Raw genomic sequence first — 20,487 nt, forward strand, 5'->3', positions numbered from 1 at the left:
TCTGAAGATACTAAAGAACTACAGCCATGCATGGCTTAATGACAGGGATATGTCCTTAGAAACACATCCTTACATGATTTTGTCATGCAAACATCATAGAGTGTACTTATGCAAACCTGAATAGTACAGCCTACTACACACCTAGGCTACATGGTGTAGGCTATGGCTCCTAGGATGCAAACCTATATGTATAGCACCTCACTGTACTGAATACTGTAGGCAATTGTAACACAAATGTAAGTATTTGTGTAGTTAAACATAGAAAAGGTACAGTAAAAATGATATAAAATATTAAAATGGCACATCTGTGTAGAGCTTTTATGAATGGAGCTTGCAGGCCTGGAAGTTGCTCTGAGTGAGTGAGTGGTGAGTGAATGTGAAGACCTAGGACATTACTGTAAACTACTGTAGACTTTATAAACCCTGTGTATTTAACCTACACTAAATTTATAAAAAAATATTTTTCTGGCTGAGTGCGATGGCTCACACATGTAATCCCACCACTTTGGGAGGCCAAGGCAGATGGATCACCTGAGGTTAAGAGTTCAAGACCAGCCTGGCCAACATGATGAAACCCCGTCTTTACTAAAAATATAAAAAATTAGCTGGGCGTGGTGGCAGGTGCCTGCTATCCCAGCTACCTGGGAGGCTGAAGCAGGAGAATCGCTTGAACCTGGGAGGCAGAGGTTGCGGTGAGCCGAGATCATGGCACTGCACTCCAGCCTGGGCAATAAGAACAACTTCGTCTCAAAAAAAAAAAAAAAAGAAAAAAAGAAAAAGAAAAAGAAAAAGAAAATATTTTTCTTTCTTGACGAATAAATTAATGTTAGCTTACTGTAAATTTTTACTTTATAACTTTTTAAACCTTTTATTTTGTAATAACACTGCTGAAAACATTATACTGCTGTAGAAAAATATTTTTTATATCCTTATTTTATAAACTTTAGTCTATTTAAAAATTTAAAAAATTTGTTACTTTTATTTTCTTACTTTTTGTTAAAAATGAAGACACAAACACCCGCATTAGCTTAAGCCTAGACAGAGTAAGAATCATTAACATCACTGTCTTCCACCTCCACATCTCACCCCACCACAAGGCCTTCAGGGGCAATAATAGGCATGGAGCTGCCATCTCCTGATAGCAATGGCTTCTTCTTCTGGATACCTCCTGAAGGATCTGCCTGAGGCTGTTTAACTTTTTTTTTTTTTTTTTAATAAGTAAAAGCAGTACACTCGAAAATAATGATGATATGGTTTGGATCTGTGCCTCACCCAAACCTCATGTTGAATTGTAATCCCCAGTGTTGGAGGCAGGGCCTGGTGGGAGGAGATTGGGTCATGGAGGTGGATTTCCCCTATGGTGCTGCTTTCCTGGTAGTGAGTGCTTGTGAGATCTGGTTGTTTAAAAGTGTGTAGCACCCACCCCCTTTTCCCTCTGCTCTGGCCACGTGAAGACATGTCTGCTTCCCCTTCGCTTTCTGCCATGATTGTAAGTTTCCTGAAGTTTTCATGCTTCCTGTACAGTCTGTTGAACGGTGAGCCAAGTAAACCTCTCTTCTTTATAAATTACTCAATCTCAGGCATTTATTCATAGCAATGCAAGAACTAATACAAATTGTAAAAAGTATAGTATAGTAAATACACAAACCAGTAACATAGTCATTTATTGTCATTATTAAATATTATGTACAGGACATAATTGCTGTACTTTTACTTGACTGGCAGTGCAATAGATTTGTTTACACCAGTATCACCACAAACACGTGAGTGATGTATTGCAATACATATGTCATCACTAGGCTATGACATCACTAGGCGATAGAAATTTTTCAGCTCCATTATAATCTTATGGGACCACTATCATATATGTAGTCTACGATTGACTGAAATGTCATTATGTGGCATACATAATGTAGAGTTTTCAAGGGTACCTTAAAGAACATCTATAAATACATACACACACAAACACATTTATACACCCAGTAGTCAAAATGATTTTAAAAATCACATCTTAGCTCAAAAAGATAATTAACTTTTATTATTCATTAAAAATGAGCTTTCTAAAATATTAGTAAATTTCATTTTAAGCTCTGTCTTGAAGTGCTGATACCACTGAAGTAAGATTTTTCTTCTTTCAATTTTTTCTTGTAAAATTATAGTTTTCTCTTTTTCTAAAACAGCAGGGAGTTCCTTCCAGTTCTTGATAAAGATAAAGGGAGCACCCATGGACTTGAGTAACTGCAGAGGAGCACCGTGGTGCACAGATGTATTCCCACAGTTGCCAGCTGTCATCACGTCTTCCACCACAGGAATGGAGCCATAGGAGCAAGCCTCATAGATTCGATAGCATTCTGTGTTTACTCCGACCGGGCACAATGTGAGATCACTCTGAAGCAAGGCATCTTGGTAATTCTTAAGACTTTCATTTGTTTCCTGAGGCTGCCAGCTAGAAAATCAGAAAAACAACTGTAGTTTTCACTTTACTAAGTATATAGTTTGTGAACAAAAATACCTTATCTTTTAATAAAATCAGTTTCAGGAAATGGTGAAACTTTACAGAGATGATAGGCATAAGAGATATCCAAAATCCTGGCCCAAATAGATTTCTTTAAAATGTTGAAGAATTGGAACATTTTACAGTTGTATATTTATAAAATCTAGGAGTCACCGTAACATTTCTGAATGGATAATAATAATTCAACCGATACTTTGGGAGTGCTAGGTCCTCTCTTCCCTACCTTGCCCTCATGGAGCATATATTCTAGTTCTAGTGATGGAGATGGATAGTGACCAAGTGAAGTCAGTAAATTATTTAGATGGGGTAGAATACTGTGAGAAAAGAGCAAAGGAGTAAGTAGAGCAGGAGTTTCTAAGGGGGTAGGGTTGCAATCTTAAATAAGTGATGAGGGACTGTCACTGCGGCAGCATCTGAGCACAGAGTTGGGGATGAAGGAGCAAGCCACGTAGATCTGGCGGTATAAAAGAGCAAGCAAGAGTGAAGGCCATGAGACAGCATGTGCCTGGCATGTTCAAGGAGCTGCGGGGAAGCCAGGGTGGCTGAGGTAGGGTAACTGAGGGAACAGGCGCAGAAGATAAAGTTTGGATGGTCACACGGGACTCCATCATGCAGGCTTTTGATCATGGGGTGACATGACGTGATGTAGGTTTCATCAGAATCAATCTGGCTATTGTGTTGAGAATGGACTGTACAGGGGCAAGGGTAGAAACTGAAAGATCAGTAAAGAAAGATAGACGCGGCTGGGTGCGGTGGCTCACGCCTGTAATCCCAGCACTTCATGAGGCCAAGGCGGGTGGATCACCTGAGGTCAGGAGTTCGAGACCAACCTGGCCAACAAGGTAAAACCCCGTCTCTACTAAATACAATAATTAGCCGGGCGTGATGGCATGCACCTGTAATCCCAGCTACACGGGAGGCTGGGGCAGAAGAATCGCTTGAACCTGGGAGGTGGAGGTTGCAGTGAGCCGAGATCCTGTCACTGCACTACAGCCTGGGCAATAAGAGTGAAACTCAGTCTCAAAAGAAAAAAAAAAAAGATAGATGCTTTCTCCTGACTATTCTCAGTGAAATAAGCAATAGGGTCATAAAGTAAGAAAGGCAGAGGTGTTAGAGTGTAGGAGAGAAGAAGGTACAAAACAGCCTTCTAGGAGAGTGGGAGAATATATGGACAAGGGAAATATAAGACTGCTGGGCACGGGAGGTTCAAAGTCACGTGTTTAAATAAAGGTCAATTAGCACCTTTCTCCAATTATGTGCAGTTGCATGGGTGCAGGCATGGAGTAGGCAGAGAGCTGGATTTAACCAGAGTTATGGTTTGCCAGATTAGGGAATTAGGGAGCTGAAGGTATAGGCAATTATGATTGACAATGAAATTTAAGTTAGGTGAAGAATAAAATGAAGAAAGGGGAGTGAAGGACAACAAAAGGGTAGTAGGAACAATAGATTCTAAGTGCCAGCTGAATTGTCAGAGTCAGATTATTACACGGAATGAGCTGGAATGACAGATGATGGTGGTTGTAGAAAGAGATGCTGGGACTTGAGATCATGTTCAGAAGGTGCAGTATGTGTAATGACAAAGTCTAGGAAATAACCATGAGAGATAATGGCTGAGGTCAGGTGGAAGCCCAGATTATTGGAGGAGGGGAGGTGAAGGAACTGCAAAGACCAAAATGACAGAAAGACCATCTATGTAGATTTGCCAGTAACTAAGAATTGAGAACAGAGTAGTGTCAGACAGAGCTAGAGAGTACCAGGAGCTAAACTCTTCGAAGAAGTAGGGGGATAAACCCAAGGGTAAGTGCATGATTTCAGAGAGTAAGAGTGATGGATGGTTTTGTCTGCTGACATGAGTTTCAAAATTGGGATTATTAGGGAGGGAAAGGGGAGAATAGTCTAGAAGCAACAATGAGAAACAAGGAAAACATCTACTCAAACCTCTGGCTCAACGGTATGAGAGGAGTTACAAGAATTATTCCCATAATAACCTTTGTTATTTTACACTGTCCTCATTCATTCCACTCCAGACATACTGGCCCTGTTGTTCCTGTAACATAGTAAGCACATTCCTGCCTGCCTCAGGGCCTTTGCTCTTCCCTACGTCTGGAATAGTCTTCTCCCAAATATACACAAGACTCACCCATGCACATTCTTAAGGCCTGTGCATAAATGTAACCTTCTAATGAATGCCTTTCTTGGCTATTCCAAAATAGCAAATGCTCCACCACCAACACCCAAGCTCTTTCTATGCCATTCTTCTGCTTAATTTTTTACAGGGCATTTATCATCTTCTGACACACAATATATTTTACTTGCTTGTCTCCTCCAACAAGCATTTAAGTGCCAGGAGGGCATGGACTTTGTTTTGTTCACTGCTGTATTTACTGTGGGTAAACAAGTTTCTGGCATAGAGCAATTGCTTGGTAAACACTGACTGAACGAATATGATATGGTTACATTAGCAATAAAGAGTACCTGCTATAATTTAAAAAGTAAAATTCCAGACCTAACCGGACATTTTTAAGGCATTACTTCCCTGATGACTCTGCATTATGCTTTATTTGAAAACTTGATTTGTCTATTTAAAAACAAAATAAATGATTGCAAATTTACTTCCTTCACAACATGAACACCTGTTTCCTGGTTACTACATAAAAGAAGACATTTAACCCTATTGAGTCTCCCTATCCAACCATTCATCCACTCACCATTTATCCTAGGCCTACTTTGTGCAAGGTCCTTTGTTAGATCTGGGGATTCACAGAAGAATACAAGGTCCATGTCCTGAAGATGGTGTCAGGTTCCTGAATTCCTGAATTTGTGAGACCTGCACACCGGTCTTGGAACACTGAATTGGTCCACTGCACATCATCTCAGTGATGAACCTAAGTATCTCATTAGCATCTATAATCTCCTGTGTGACTAACAAATATTATTGAGGAAACCCTAACAACTGAAATTTGCAAATGACAGTTACCAGTGTTCCTCTTCAAGATGGACTACAGTCATAGGCGGTTCTCTCTATTCTAAATGTGTACAACCCAGTCTTTTCACAGTTTTAATTACTAATGTATCTTCTGGGGAAAGATTGGTACAAATAGAGTTAACAATGCCTCTTTGGAAACCTGTGTTTCTACATAAAGCAACTCTCAGACTGGAGAACAAAATGAATGAATTAAATAAGCATAGAACTTACTGTTCTCTTGCTGAAACCCAACAAAGCTTATCGTTCCCATCTTTTTTCAAAATGTTCATTAGTGCCTGTCTGGATGAATTTTCATAAATCGTTCCTAAGAAATTACATAAATATGGCCTCTCATCATGCAGCATTGACCAACTTGCCTCCACCACAGGAAAATTCCTGTATCTATAAAAATAAATACACATGAATTAACATATGATATAGAATTGGCAAAAATTCCCCATAACCCAATCTCTTAAGTAGCAAGAAGTATACAGAAGAGGTTTAAAATGTGATTTCTAAATCTCAAATTGTAATTTTCCATGCATACTTTGGAAAACTCCCTGAATCTACTGACTTAAAAAAATTGAATTTCACACTGACATCTCTTACAAAAGTGTTACAGAGATGTTGTGCCTAAAGTTATTTGTTTTTGACATTCTTTAACTTGCATTACTCATCTGCAGCTGTCAGGCATGTTACATTCAAAACCTTCAAAGTATAAAGACTCTTCTCTATTCATAATGATCATGATTTAAGCAACATTTTAACCAGGTGATGAAAAGATTACAGAATACTCCAGGGGAGGGAGATGGATGGGGAAAAGGAAGATGTTGATCAAAGGGTATGAAGTTTCAGTTGGACAGGAGGAATAAGCTTTAGTGATCTATCACACAGAATAGGGTGACTATAATAAATAATAATGCACTGTATATTTCAAAATTGCTAAAACAGCAGATTTTATGTTTTTACCACAAAAATTGTTAAGTATATAAGGTTACGGATTTGTTAGTCTGATTTAAGCATTCTACGTTGTAAATATATTTCAAAACATCATTTGTACCCCATTATCATATACCATTACTATTTGTCAATTAAAAAAAAGGAAAGATTATATATTTTGCTATTGCAAAGGGCTCTGAAAAATTAATCCCAAGGGCTTTTCAAGTAGATTAAAACAAACTGACAGATAAAACCATGGTATGCCATACAGGAAAAGTTACCTATTTTTATGAGCATTTGGAAATACCAGGGATTAAACTGTGTACCTGAAATGTAACTTTCACACGAGAACAAAATTTTACCTAATAGTTCGTATATAACAGGGTTTCTTAGCCTCAGCATTACTGACATTTTGGGTTAATTTTTTCTTGTGGAGGCTGTCCTATACATTGTGGGGTGTTCAGCTGCATCCCTGGGCTCTATCTGCTAGATACCAGTTGTGACAACCTCTTTCCTCCAGTTGTGACAATCAAAAATGTCTCCAGGCCAGGCACAGTGGCTCATGCCTATAATCTCAGCACTGTGGGAGTCCGAGGCAGGCAGATCACTTGAGGTCAGGAATTTGAGACCAGCCTGGCCAACATGGTGAAACCCCCTCTCTACAAAAAATACAAAATTAGCCAGGAGTGGTGGTGCCCACCTGTAATCCCAGCTACTTGGGAGGCTGAGGCAGGAGAATGGCTAGAACCTGGGAGGCAGAGGTTGCAGAGAGCCAAGATCGTGCCACTGAACTCCAGCTGGGGTGACAGAGCAAGACTTCGTCTCAAAAAAAAAAAAAAAAAAAAGTCTCCAGACACTGCCAAATGCCTCCCAGTGGGCAAAATTGCCCCTGGTTGAGAACCACAGACCTATATAAGAAATATACTGGCCTAGTGCAACAACACCATGATTACCAAGAGGTTCCATCTTATACTATATGAAAACATTTTACAAATGCAGGCTCTGCTCAAAAAATAGATTTTTAAGAGGGTCTTAAACCTGGCTTTACTTAACAAGAACCTTTTTGTCTGGCCTTACCCCAAACCTACTGAGTTAGGGTGTTATAGGAGTAGGCTTGGGAATACATCTCATTACTGGCACAGATGTGCCAGTGACATCTGTGTCGCTAACTAGGCAGCAGTCTAAGGCCACATCCCGCAACCAGGGACAGAATGATGAATAATGAATGTATGATTCAAAAATCATGTCAGTGAGATTTTTCATAATTTATCCACTCAACAAATACAGAATGCCTACTCTGCAGGTGCTGTTTTAGGCTCTGTGGATAGAGCAGTGAACAAAAGAGACAAAAATCCCTGCTCTCCGGAGGTTTATATACTAGTGGCAACTTATCTTCAAGTCAACTTGCTCTTAATTAAAAACATCCTATTAACAGAAAGATAAAAATATATGTTTTCCATTTTATAGCTGGAGAAAGACTATATCTTTTTTTTTTTTTTTTTTGGTGAGACAGTCTCATCTCACTCTGTTGCCCAGGCTAGAGTGCAGTGGTACAATCTCAGCTCCATCTCCTGGGCTTAAGTGATCCTCCCACCTCAACCTCATGAGTAGCTAGGACTAGAGGCGCCATACAGGAGTCCATGTCACCATGCCCGGATAATTTTTGATTTTTTTTTTTTTTTTGTAGAGATAGGGTTTTGCCATGTTGCCCAGGATGCTCTTGAACTCCTGGACTCAAGCAATCTGCCTAGTTGGCCTCCCAAAGTGCTGGGATTACAGGCAGTAAGCCACTGCGCCTGGCCTAAAAGACTGTATCTTGAGAAACCTTAGCTATCATTTAATTAATCCCTCCTTTTATAGAAGGGATTTGTATAAATTCAGCCAGTCTCAAACACAATGGTATGGTATATTCCTGATATAATAATATTGCCTTTTTTTACTATAATTTATATAGATACTATCATTGTTTTTAAAAAAATCTATCTGCCATTTCTCTGCTAAATATATTTTTATGGCACTCCTAATAAGCTTGAAAAATCCATTCTATGCCTTGGGGTTTTAAAAGAAAAAAAGTAACTCATCTCCTCATTAAAGAATAAAATACTCTTAAAAACATCATAATTGTTATTGAAGGATGGACCACACCCTATTTTTATCTCTGAGAAAGACTGTACCTGGCCTCAATAATCCCAGAAGAACTAAATTTATTACAATTTTGAATAAGTCTTCCTGGTTCAGAAATTCAAGTGTTAGGGCCTAAAAATGTTTAATCATATTTTGTACTTACGTTGCTACTCCTAAAGGCCACTGAAAAACATCCACGTCATTAATCCAGGGGCTGTCATATATTATGAAAAGCAGCTCCACGAAGCCTCCATTTCTTTTGAGGAATGGGTTTATCCACTCATTATCACAATGTTCATTTCCGAGCAAAACAACAGCAAGATGCTGGAGTTTTTGAATTTGCACTAAATTTTGTGCATAAAGTAACCACTGGGTGGCATAAAAGATCTTTGCTTTTTCTCTTCCATTTAAAATGAGTACCACATTATTCACATCAACGGAGAAGTACCCTGGTATTACAGCTGGACCAGTGATGAAGCTGTTAAAAACAACACAACAAAAACAAGAGACAAACAAAGCCTGAACAAAGGTATGTGGTATCAGAAATTCATCATTTTATACAAAATCTACAATGAGATTTAATCCATATTCTATCTAGAAGTAAAATTTCTATAATACAATCTTTTGAACAAGTTTGAATGATGGGGCATAGCTGTAGATTAATGGTAAGCTTTGGTTGTAGGCAGATCAATTTGCATATGATAATACAAAATGTGATTTTTTTTTTTTTTTTTTTTTTTTTTGAGGCAGGGTCTCAACTCTTGTGGCCCAGGCTGGAGTGCAGTGGTGCAGTCTTGGCTCACTGCAGCCTCAACTTCCCTGGCTCAGGTGATCCTCCCACCTCAGCCTCCCGAGTAGCTGGGACTACAGGTGTGCACCACTACACGCAGGTAATTTTTTGTATTTTTTTGTAGAGATGGGGTTTCACCATGTTGCTCATGCTGGTCTTGAACTCCTTGGCTGAAGCAATCCACCTACCTCAGTCTCCCAAAGTCCTGGGATTACAGGTGTGAACCACCATGACTGACCTTTTTTTCTGTTGTTGTTTTAACCACACTGAAAATAAATGCTGGCTAGAATTTAAACTCTTAAGCAAAGAAATATAATTGAATAGCATGGAACTCTGTAAAATAATGGCATAGTTCAAACCAGAAAGGTATTTAAAGTCAGTAGTTCTCAACCCTTTTATGGTGTGAGCTGCTATTACACTCTTCATCTGACTCAATGGATGAGAAAGTGCTGACAAATTAGGAAACGAAGAATGGCATTATAAACATTCCATGAATGTTATATCTCAAAAATATAATGTTAAAAAAAGCAAGGATTAGGACACTCACAAAATATACACAAACTTGAAAGTATAGTCATAAAAATTATTTACGCATATATATTTAGGATCAGTATAAATATAAAAATTTGAATGGGAGGATCCACATCAAATTTATGATAGCGATTGTATCTGAGGAGGAAGGAAGGTGAAAGGGACTAGAAAACAGTACAAAGGGAGCTTTACCCTTATTGAAAGTATTTAATTTTTTTAACAGGAAAATTAAATATCTGAAGCAAATATGACAGAGAGCTGAAATTTGTTAGTTTTGAATGGTGAGTAAATGGGAATGTGTTGTATTACCATTTTTTTTTTTTTTTTGAGACAGAGTCTCACTCTGTTGCCCAGGCTGGAGTGCTGTGGCATGATCTCAGCTCACAGCAGCCTCTGCCTCCTGGGTTCAAGCAATTCTTGTGCCTCAGCTCCTGAGTAGCTGGGACTGCAGGTGCGTGCCACCATGCCCAACTAATTTTTGTATTTTTAGTAGAGACAGGGTTTTGCCATGTTGGCCAGGCTGGTCTTGAACTCCTGACCTCAAGTGATTCACCTGCCTTGGCCTTCCAAAGTGCTGGGATTACAGGTATGAGCCACTGTGCTCAGCCTACTCTCTTTTTAACTGTATTTTTAAAAAGTTTTCATTAAAGGAATAGACATGTATCATAACTCATTTTTTTCATATTAAGTGCTGCCTAGAACAACCAGTACCATTGAAATATTTTCACTAGTATGTATTAAATAGAACAAGTACCATTTAATTCAACTTAAAATTAGTCACTCTTATCCTAGATTCTTTACAACTTGCTTAAACCATTTCTTTATATCCTGATAGAATCTAATTTTCAGCATAAATATACCCAAAGCCTACTTTCATTGCTTCTTACTGCTGGGGATAAAAACATTTGTTCAACGCCTTTTATATACATGATACATAAGCACTTTGCATGGGTCATCATTAACCCCCCCAACAACTCTGAGGAGTTCATTATTCTCTCATTGGCATTTGTGAAACTGCACTTTAGCTGTCAGCTTGTAATGGCAATGCTGAGTTCTCAACCAAGCTCTGTCTCACTTCAGAGCTTAAGTTTTTCCATAACACCATGGTTAACAAATACTAAACAGATATTAGTTAAAACACAAAACCTAAAAATATATTTTACTATGTGTGCATGTACCATATGATTTATATGACATTATTCTAAAATTATATAACATACAGGGACCAGGACTATGTTTGCCTTGGACAGTATCTAGCACTGGCAATGACTAATGATTCAGTGATAACCTAGTAATTTAAGACAATATGCAGAATCTGAGGGGCTAGAAAAACTAGCGATGATGATAATTATGGTATGTTTAAAATATTTATTATTGGTAGCATACGAATACTTTGTATTTCTCTTTTAGAAATATAAGCAGGTATAATTCTTAAGAGCATGAGAAAGTTTTCCAGTCCTCCTTCCCCATGTTAGGCCAATTTTATGAAGGAAAAAAAAGGAAATCTTGAGAGAGGTTCTATGACTTGCATAAAGCTAGCTGACACTAGATAGGAAATGGTACAGATCAGACTCAAATTTGGTTATTTGACATTAAGTCCATATATATCATGTGCCCAAACAATTTTAGAGTGCCATACAGCTGGGTGTGGTGGCTCATGCCTGTAATCCCAGCACTTTAGTTGACTGAGGTAGGCAGATCGCTTGAGTCCAGGAGTTCGAGACCAGCCTACACAATATGGTGAAAACCCATCTCTACAAAAAATACAAAAATTAGCTGGGCATGGTGGGCATGGTGGTGCAGCTACTCAGCAGGCTGAGGCAGGAGGATCACTTGAGCCCAGGAAGTCAAGGCTGCAGTGAGCTGAGATCACGCCACTGCACTTCAGCCTGGGTAACAATGAAATGTTGTCTCAAAAAAAAAAAAAAGAAAAAGAAAAACAAAGTAGGTTTTAGTCAATGTATTAAAATAAAATATATGAAGCTATTCTCAAATGTAACTTTCATGTGAAAGGAATATCTTTCTAATTTTAGTGATCCACACAAATTAACAAAATGAAGTATGATTCATTCAAGGGCACATTTATACTGTCTTGGTCTTGGATGTCCACAACTCCCTGTGTTTTGGTAATGGTGAAAGCCATGGGGTCAATACTGGGAAGCCAAGGTGTAGGTCAGAGGTTCTCAGCACCTTTAGTGTTCCTGTAAATTTTTCAGTGTCTCCCAAGCTAAAAGAAATGCTTAACAGTTCAATTTTTAAAGTCATTAGGTCTAAACAACCTAGTAAGTATCTATGTCCTAACAGCTTAAAAGTGACTTAGGCCGGGCGCGGTGGCTCACGCCTGTAATCCCAGCACTTTGGGAGGCCGAGGCGGGCGGATCACGAGGTCAGGAGATCGAGACCATCCTGGCTAACACGGTGAAACCCCGTCTCTACTAAAAATACAAAAAATTAGCCGGGCATGGTGGCGGGCGCCTGTAGTCCCAGCTACTCGGGAGGCTGAGGCAGGAGAATGGCGTGAACCCGGGAGGCGGAGCTTGCAGTGAGCCGAGATCGCGCCACTGCACTCCAGCCTGGGCGACAGAGCGAGACTCCGTCTCAAAAAAAAAAAAAAAAAAAGTGACTTAAAAAAATACACAGACACTGAAAGAAAAAATCATATTCCTATTTCATTCTTAACTAATCACAAATATTTAATAGCATGTGTGCACCTGTTGAGCACCATAGAACTTCTCAAACCTTGGAATCAGTGGACACTGTCAGTGTCATTTCCTGTTCCACACTGATTTTTGTGCAGTGCATGCATTTTATCACGGCAACCATGGAAAACCCAGCTTCACAAAGTCCTGATATTGTTCAAATAAATGCAGGGTAATCTAATGTTGAAACTGTACTGCTTTGAACTTGCAGTTTGCATAGGGCCTGAAAGATATCAAGTATCAGTGTTTCCCATAAATATTTAAAATATTTTGTGATGTCCCACAGTGCCTCCGTCAAGGAACCACAGATCTAAAAGAAGAAACTTTAAGGGCCCAAAAAATTTCATTAGATTCAGATACCTGGGTTGTATGTATGTATGTACATATGTGTGTTGGAAAGTTTGTTAGTCAAACTGCAATGGGTTGAGAAGTAAGGAAGTGATTACAGTGAGTATAGACAAGGATTCTGAAAGTTTTGAAGAGAAGGTGATAAAGCAATAATGAATGAAGTGGAGAATAAAGGAAAGCAAGAAAGTAATGCATGGAACAAGGTCCTGGAAGCAGGTGGGATGCACAGGTGGTGGGCTTTAACCTTGAGCCAGGAAAGATCACTCAATGTTTGAGAGCTTGGAAAGAGATAAGGATGGGTGAGGGACCAGATAAGAGAGTAGGTACATGTTACAGCAGCTAGTTAAGAGAGATAATTATGATGTCCTCAATTTTCCTGATGAAAGAGGAGGCAGGGTTGTCTGCTGAGAAAGAGGAGATAGGTAGATGTTGGGTGGTGGGCTAGAGAAGAGTGGACAAATCTGCTATTTCTGTATTTTCTATTTTTGTGTCACATTAGCTACCTACTCATGCAAACTAGAAACTAGGGACTTGTCAGATTTGTTTCCCTCTCTCATCTTCCCATCTAATTAATCCCTAAATTCCGACCATTTTGCTCCTAAATATTTCTCAAATTTGTCCCTGGCTCTGACCCACTACCACTTCCCTATTTCATCCATTAGTTTTATCTCTGTGGGATACTTCCAATCTCCTACTTGGTCTGCCTGCACCCAGCTGTCTCCTTCAAATCACTTTCCCCCATGGCTGCTAGAGAAATCTACACACATAAACACATGACAATACCACTATCCTGCTTAATCTTCCTCAATTGCTTTTCACTACCCTAGAATAAAGTCCAAGAGCCTTAATGTGGTACATACAAGGCCCACCATGATCTGGCCCTTGCTCAATCCTCCCCATCTCAGCTACCTTACCTTTTCTTCATGCTCTAGGAATATTGATTGGTTTGCAATTCCATGCATAAACCCAAGTTTATCACTTATGAACCTCTGATGTCACTTCTGCTGGGAATATAATCTTTTTTCTGCCTTGCTAACTTCTACTCATTTTAAAGACTGCTCAGCTATCACCTCCTTTAGAAAACATTTGTTGATAGGCCCCACACTCCTAACTCTACTTAGATTGAGTTAATTGCCTTTCTTCTGTATTTCCATAACAATAAACATGGTAGAGTATGCATATTCTTATCATTATGCTTTCTATATGGCATGAAAATAATTTATGAGGCTGGGCATGGTGGCTCATGCCTGTAATCCCAGCACGTTGGGAGGCTGAGGCAGGTGGATCACCTGAGGTCAGGAGTTCGAGACCAGCCTGGCCAACATGGTGAAACCCCATTTCTACTAAAAATACAAAAATTAGCTGGGCATGGTGGCAGGTGCCTGTAATCCCAGCTACTTGGGAGGCTGAGGCAGGAGAATTGCTTGAACCTAGGAGGTGGAGGTTGCAGTGAGCCAAGATCGTGCCACTGCTCTCCAGCCTGGATGACAGAGCAAGACTCTGTCTCAAAAAAAAAAAAAAAAAGAAAAGAAAAAGAAATATAATTTTCTTTAGGCCCTAAATTTTTCTAATAGTTGGCTTTTTTATTTTCTCAATTTCTTCTTTTTTTATCGACAGGACTATTGCAGTAGGCTTTTTTCCTAATGAATGGTCAACATTAAAGTCTTATTGGGATTGCACTTTCTTTATTTTTAAATTTTTATCCAGTGATTCTGGGGATTTTTATGAGGTTTTCTTGGTTGTTTTTTATGTATTTATTTGCATATAACAAACAATTTAATTCTTTGTTCCAAAATAATACATCATATTCAAATGATGTGCTCCTTTTACTTTTGTTTCTTGAAATCAAAACATTTAAGACTACTAAACATTTTACTCCTTGCTCTGAAGATGAGGCCTAATTTAAGAGATGAATAACCAGCTGATGACTGATTCAATGAATGGCATTTATCTCTTTATTTGTCTTTGGGTATTTATATGGATGCTAACATTTGTGGGTGAAAGGGAGATACTGTGGGACCTTGTAATCATATTGAAAAACAGGTTATCTACATGGTCCCAGAGAATCTCCTAGTAAATATCACAATGGAAAAAAACAGTAACTTTACAGTGAACAAACTAGGCAGACTGCACCTTAGCCAAGTGATCAAAGTTAACATAATCAGTAACGGGAACAAATATGACACACTGAGGATGACACGATGTTGTTTCTGAGGTATTCGGAACCAAAATACATAACCTGAACTGAACTGTAAGGAAACATCAGACAAACCCAAACTAAAGGACGTTCTACAAAATACATGGGCAGTACTCTTCATAAGTCACAAGGTCAACAAAGACTGAGAAACTGTCACAGACTGGCTGAAGCCAGAGATATGAAACCAAGCACACCGTGTGATTCTGGATTGGAAACTGGGCCAGAAAATGGACAGTAGTGGGAATGTGTGTATCTGTAAATTAGATAACAGTTTTGTATCAATGTTATTTTCCTGAAAAAAATAATTATACGGTAATTATGTAAGATGTTAGCATTTGAGGAATCTGGATGAAAGGTATAATGGATTTTTTTGGTACCATTTTTGCAATATTTTTGTTAAGTCTAAAATTATTTCAAAAAGAACAAGTTAAAAAATTAAAACATTAAAAAACAATAATTTCCCATAATTTTACAGGAAATAATTTGGGTATATTTAAATATTAGCAGTTTAAATGGCTATAGATTAAAGTTCATAGAGATAAATGCTCAAATAGAGGAGAAATGAGTCTGGTGTTATATTTAATATTGGGTTCAATTATTATACATTTTGAATGACACAGCCTATAAATTCACCTCTCATTAAGGAAAGGTGTTATAAACACAGAAATAGCCTAACTTTTATATTTTAATACTTTTTTTTTTTTTTTTTGAGACAGGGTCTTGCTCTGTCACTGGCTGGAGTGCAGTGGTGTGATCTGGGCTCACTGCAGCCTTGACCTCGCAGGCTCAGGTGATCCTCCCTAGTAGCTGGGACTACAGGTTTGTGCTGCCACGCACAAAGTTTTTCTGTTTTTTGTAGAGACAAGGTTTCACCATATTTCCTAGGCTGGTCTTGAATTCCTGGGCTCAAGCAATCCTCCTACTTCAGCCTCCCAAACTGCTGGGATTCCAGGTGTGAGCCACTATGCCTGGCCCTTCTTCTTCTTCTTCTTCTTTTTTTTTTTTTTTGACACAGGGTCTCACTGTCGCCCAGGCAGGAATGCAGTCACGTGATCACAGCTCACTTGCAGCCTTGACCTCCCAGGCTCAAGCTATCCTTCCACCTCAGCCCCGCAAGTACCTGGGACGACAGGTGCTAATTTTTGTGTTTTTTGTAGAGATACAGTTTCGCCATGTTGCCTAGGCTGGTCTCAAACTCCTGAGCTCAAAACGATCTGCCTGCTTTGGCCTCCCAAAGTGCTGGGATTACAGGCGGGAGCTACCATGCCCAGCCTATATTTTGATATTTTAAAAATAAATTATTAGTCTCCTCTGCAGCTTGTTCTGTCACCCATACACTAACATACCAAAATACATATATTTCTTACTTCCCAGGTGAGGTTATCATAAGATCTTGCTTTCACATATTTTGCTGACAAATTAGATATTTATTTATTCTACTACAATGAAAACTATGGAAAGCCCCTCTGTTTTATTTTTAATTTTTTTTTTAAATGAAAAATCATGGGGTTTCACTATGTTGCCCAGGCTGACCTCAAACTCCTAGGCTCAAGTGATCCTGCTGCCTTGGCCTCCCAAAGTGCTGGGATTATGGGAGTGAGCCACCATGCCCGGTCGAAAGGCCCTTTAGGAATAAGATATTACTTTTGTTGCTCCAAGCAGTACATAAATTAATAACTTTATAAATAAATCCACTACCCCCTTCAGCTATTAGTTTGTCTGAGTTTGCAAGGAGACACTAATGCCCATTTCCGTAGACTAGGAAGGAGGAAAGGAGAAATTAAACATTAGGAGGTGCTCAACAATTATTTGGTAGAAAGGAATTAATGGATCTCTCAATTTATTTAATATTTTAATTTTTGAAGAATTATAAATACATTTTCCAAAGCTAGGGAGCAATGATATTTTGGTGGTCAAAGTTTTAAGCAATGTGACTGACAACTTAGTAAGAAACTGAGAACAAGAACTGTGGAGAAACCATTTCCTTGGGTAATGAACAGACCACAGTGGACTATAATAGAGATCTGAGTGTCCTACAACAGCTACACATCAATAGAGAGAGGAAATGGGAGTAAGGGCTAGACCTCCAACGGTGAATAGACTACCTTATGATGGGGCATTTTGAAATTCATGCCAGGTGGATTTAGCTGGCCCCAGAGAATCCTACTGGAGTGTACCAGTAACACGAAAAGTTATCACTTAAAGGCTACAAGATGGCAACCTCCTTTCTCTTATATTATACATAACCCTCCAAGCAAGGATCTCTTTGCTTGGTAGTTGAGGCCTATTTTAAGAGATGAGTCATCGGCCGATGGCTGATTCAAGCAACGGCATTTCTCTTATTAAGTAGGCTTCAGTATTGTAAGAAGTTGTTTACTTGATGTCCTAATTTTTATGTATCCCAAAGTTCTTTTTAGGTAAGGGCAATTAACCTAAAAAAATTATTCAGTGTTCATTCAGACTATGATCCATTCTATGACAAATTGTGTTCTGAAGAGAAAATAATATAATACTATCCTATGTGAATCAAATTTATCTTTTCAAAGACAGCTAAGTTTTTATTCCTTTTGGTCATAAATATTTGTTTTTCACCCCACTTCTCTCCATTTCTACTACTATTTAGGCAGCTTACCTGTAGCTAAAGGCAATTTTAGTTTCCTAAGTATATAAAATCTCCTAAATGTATCACCAAGAGATGAATTTCTATTGTAGAAATATTATATATTAATTTAGGGGAGAAAAAGTTTTCTTTTTTATTTGCTTCTATTATAATTTCATGCATCAGGTATGCTTTTATTCCAGCACTTCACTCTTTTTTTCATAATTATGAGTATAGCAGAAGGGGGGCTATTAATTTAGTTTGTGTAAGCAAAAGCATCAGAGAACCCTTCAAGTATATACATGCACTGTGCACCCTGTGCCTAAAATTCACTAAGTAGTAAACATAACCCTGAAAAATCACACGATTAAAAAAATTAAAAACATTAAAAGATAATCAAGAATTGGGCACATTAGATGTGCAAAAGTTAAATCATAGTTAACAGAGATTATGGCAAAATTGTAATTAAATTACTATAAAGAGGATATTAAAATCTAAAAACATTTAAAAGTCAAGATGAGGTTATAACTGGGTTGTAGCAGATTAGGAAAAAAAGTCTAGACCCAAAGCATAGATAAGAATTTCTAAAAATGACCCCATTTAAGAATTCAGAATGATGCCGGGCCAGTGCTGCATACCTATATTCCCAGCTACTCAGAAGGCTGGGGCAGGAGGATCTCTTGAGCCCAGGAGTTAGAGGCTGTAGTATGCTATGATCTTGTCTGTGAACAGTCACCACACTCCAGTCTGGGCAACATAGCAAGACCCCCATCTCTTAAAAAGAATTCAACATGAAATTATAGAATTGAATATACTTAATATTGGAGGTGACTTGTAGATGATGTGGACTAATCTATCATGTTAAAGGGAGGACCATGGTTCAATCCCATCTTTACTAGTCATTTAATCTCTCAGAACATCAAGGTTTTCATTGCAAAATGGGAGTAATACCACCAGCTGCACAGGGTGGTTCTGAGGATTAAAATTCACTGAGCTAATATCTGTAAAAGCCCCTGGAACACAGCAACCACTTCATATGTTGCTGTTGACTCAGGATTCTTTCCATTTTAAAATAAGACAATAAGACCCCAGATGGCTGGGAAATCTCATAGCATGCCAGCAGCAGAGCTGGGACAAGACTGTGGGCCTCAGTGTTTACTCTGCCAGGCTGGAAGCCAATCTCACCCACAGCTGGATGCCTTCTAAGCAGCCTGAATGCTCATTAATCTTTGAAGAAGCATAACAGCCAAGAGCTGGCAATTTCTCATTTCTTTATGTTGACTACATGGGCTTGGGTGAGACATCGGCTGAACAGGAGTGATGAGAGAGAAAGAGTTTCAGCAGCTGTCTTCTGTCAAACCAAAAATATATCAAAATAGTGCATTTTTAAAACAAGGTTTCTAATATTACACTGGATAAGGTGTGAACTCAGAGTTGCTACTCTAGGACACTGCTTAGCTCATCAGTTCTTAGATTTCAAGATTCCATTTACTACAAAAAACTGAAAATGATCTTTAGGGACCAATACAGAATCACCAACTTCTTAAGACATTAAAAATAAAAATCCCCTGGCTGCCTCTTACTCAAAATAGTCCCTTAGTCAAGAGTGTAGTGCTTGACTTTTGGCTTTACCCACTAATTAGAAGTATGTAACCTTAGGCCAGGTACTTAGCCTTTCAGTGCTCAAACGAGGTAAGCACAGTACCTGCCTCATGGATGCTTGTGAGCACTGAGAATAGTGTCTCACACATAGTAAGAGCTATGTAAATGTTAGATGTTATTTGTTATAATTACTAGTTTGCAGTTGTGGGGAAGTTATTTAATCTCTTTTGTCTTAGTTTCCTAACTTGCAAAATGTAAACAATGATACTTCATAGGGTTGTGGTAAGGATTAAACAAACTAAAAGTTATTAAATGTATAGAACTGTTTGGCGCATAGTAAGCTCTTTATAAGCATGGGCCATCACTATCACTACTATTTTTTAAAGGATATTTTAACATTAAAAGAATAAATGTGGCATTCTGAAAAACTGTTTTGTCTTTGTTTACCAATGAAAATTTTATTTGGGATCTCCATTGATTTATGCTCCAGCATTTGACCTAAATAAATGTCATGTCAGTAACCATTAACGTTATCTATAAATGCTTTCATTCATAGTGAGCTAACTTCTTACAAAAGTAGTCTGGAAATTCTAAAAATGCCATCTGACATGTTTTATTCTATCATGATCTTTGGAAATAAGTTCAACTCTTTCATAAGTAGCAGATGCTCACTGAAGATGTTATAATCGAATCTTGATAACAATTAATAATTTATGATCTACCTTTTGTTTTACCAAATGGGTAGACATTTATATAGCCTGTGGTAATGACTATACATAGAAATGATAGGATTCTGAAGGCAGTCTTTGGGGGATGAGCAAAAGTCACGATGAGCAGAATCAAGGTTCCTCTTAAGAAATTAAAAATAAAATTGTCCTATGAGATTAAACTATAAATCAACATATGATGGCTATGAGTAGTGGTAGGCAAAGTTCCTTCAAGAGACAGAATGGGTCTCAGGCTAGCTTAAAACTTAATTGAACATATTAATATAAAGAATGTATCAATAAGGCATTTGTGGGCAGGTACATGATGGAGGGGTAAGAGACAGTAATGGAAACAGAAAAAGGAGAACTGCTTGTAGGAAGATGTTGCAGTACTTAGTTAAGGAACACTAAAATAAAATAGCAACAAGACTTCTATAGTGATTACTGTGTGTTAGATACTATTCTAAGCCC

General features: G+C 38.3%; 1 protein-coding gene across 5 annotated transcripts in view; it reads right to left on the reverse strand.

The window, feature by feature from the left end:
- Positions 1-1,634: 1,634 nt before the first annotated feature.
- Positions 1,635-20,487, reverse strand: part of RXYLT1 (ribitol xylosyltransferase 1) — a 29,962-nt gene continuing 11,109 nt past the window's right edge. For 3 of the 5 annotated variants that reach the window (XM_063786402.1, XM_063786403.1, XM_063786404.1), the window contains exons 5-7: positions 8,707-9,021; positions 5,712-5,882; positions 2,017-2,446 (exon numbers count right to left, since the gene is read on the reverse strand). In XM_063786402.1, coding sequence (XP_063642472.1) covers positions 2,029-2,446; positions 5,712-5,882; positions 8,707-9,021 — 904 coding nt within the window. In that variant the 3' untranslated portion in view covers positions 2,017-2,028. Of the gene's footprint in view, positions 2,447-5,711; positions 5,883-8,706; positions 9,022-20,487 lie in introns of all 5 variants that reach the window. The other 2 variants (XM_509188.8, XM_009424987.5) reach the window with 1 other exon arrangement.

This window comes from Pan troglodytes, chromosome 10 (genome assembly GCF_028858775.2).
Source record: "Pan troglodytes isolate AG18354 chromosome 10, NHGRI_mPanTro3-v2.0_pri, whole genome shotgun sequence".
In the NCBI taxonomy this organism is placed as follows: domain Eukaryota; kingdom Metazoa; phylum Chordata; class Mammalia; order Primates; family Hominidae; genus Pan; species Pan troglodytes.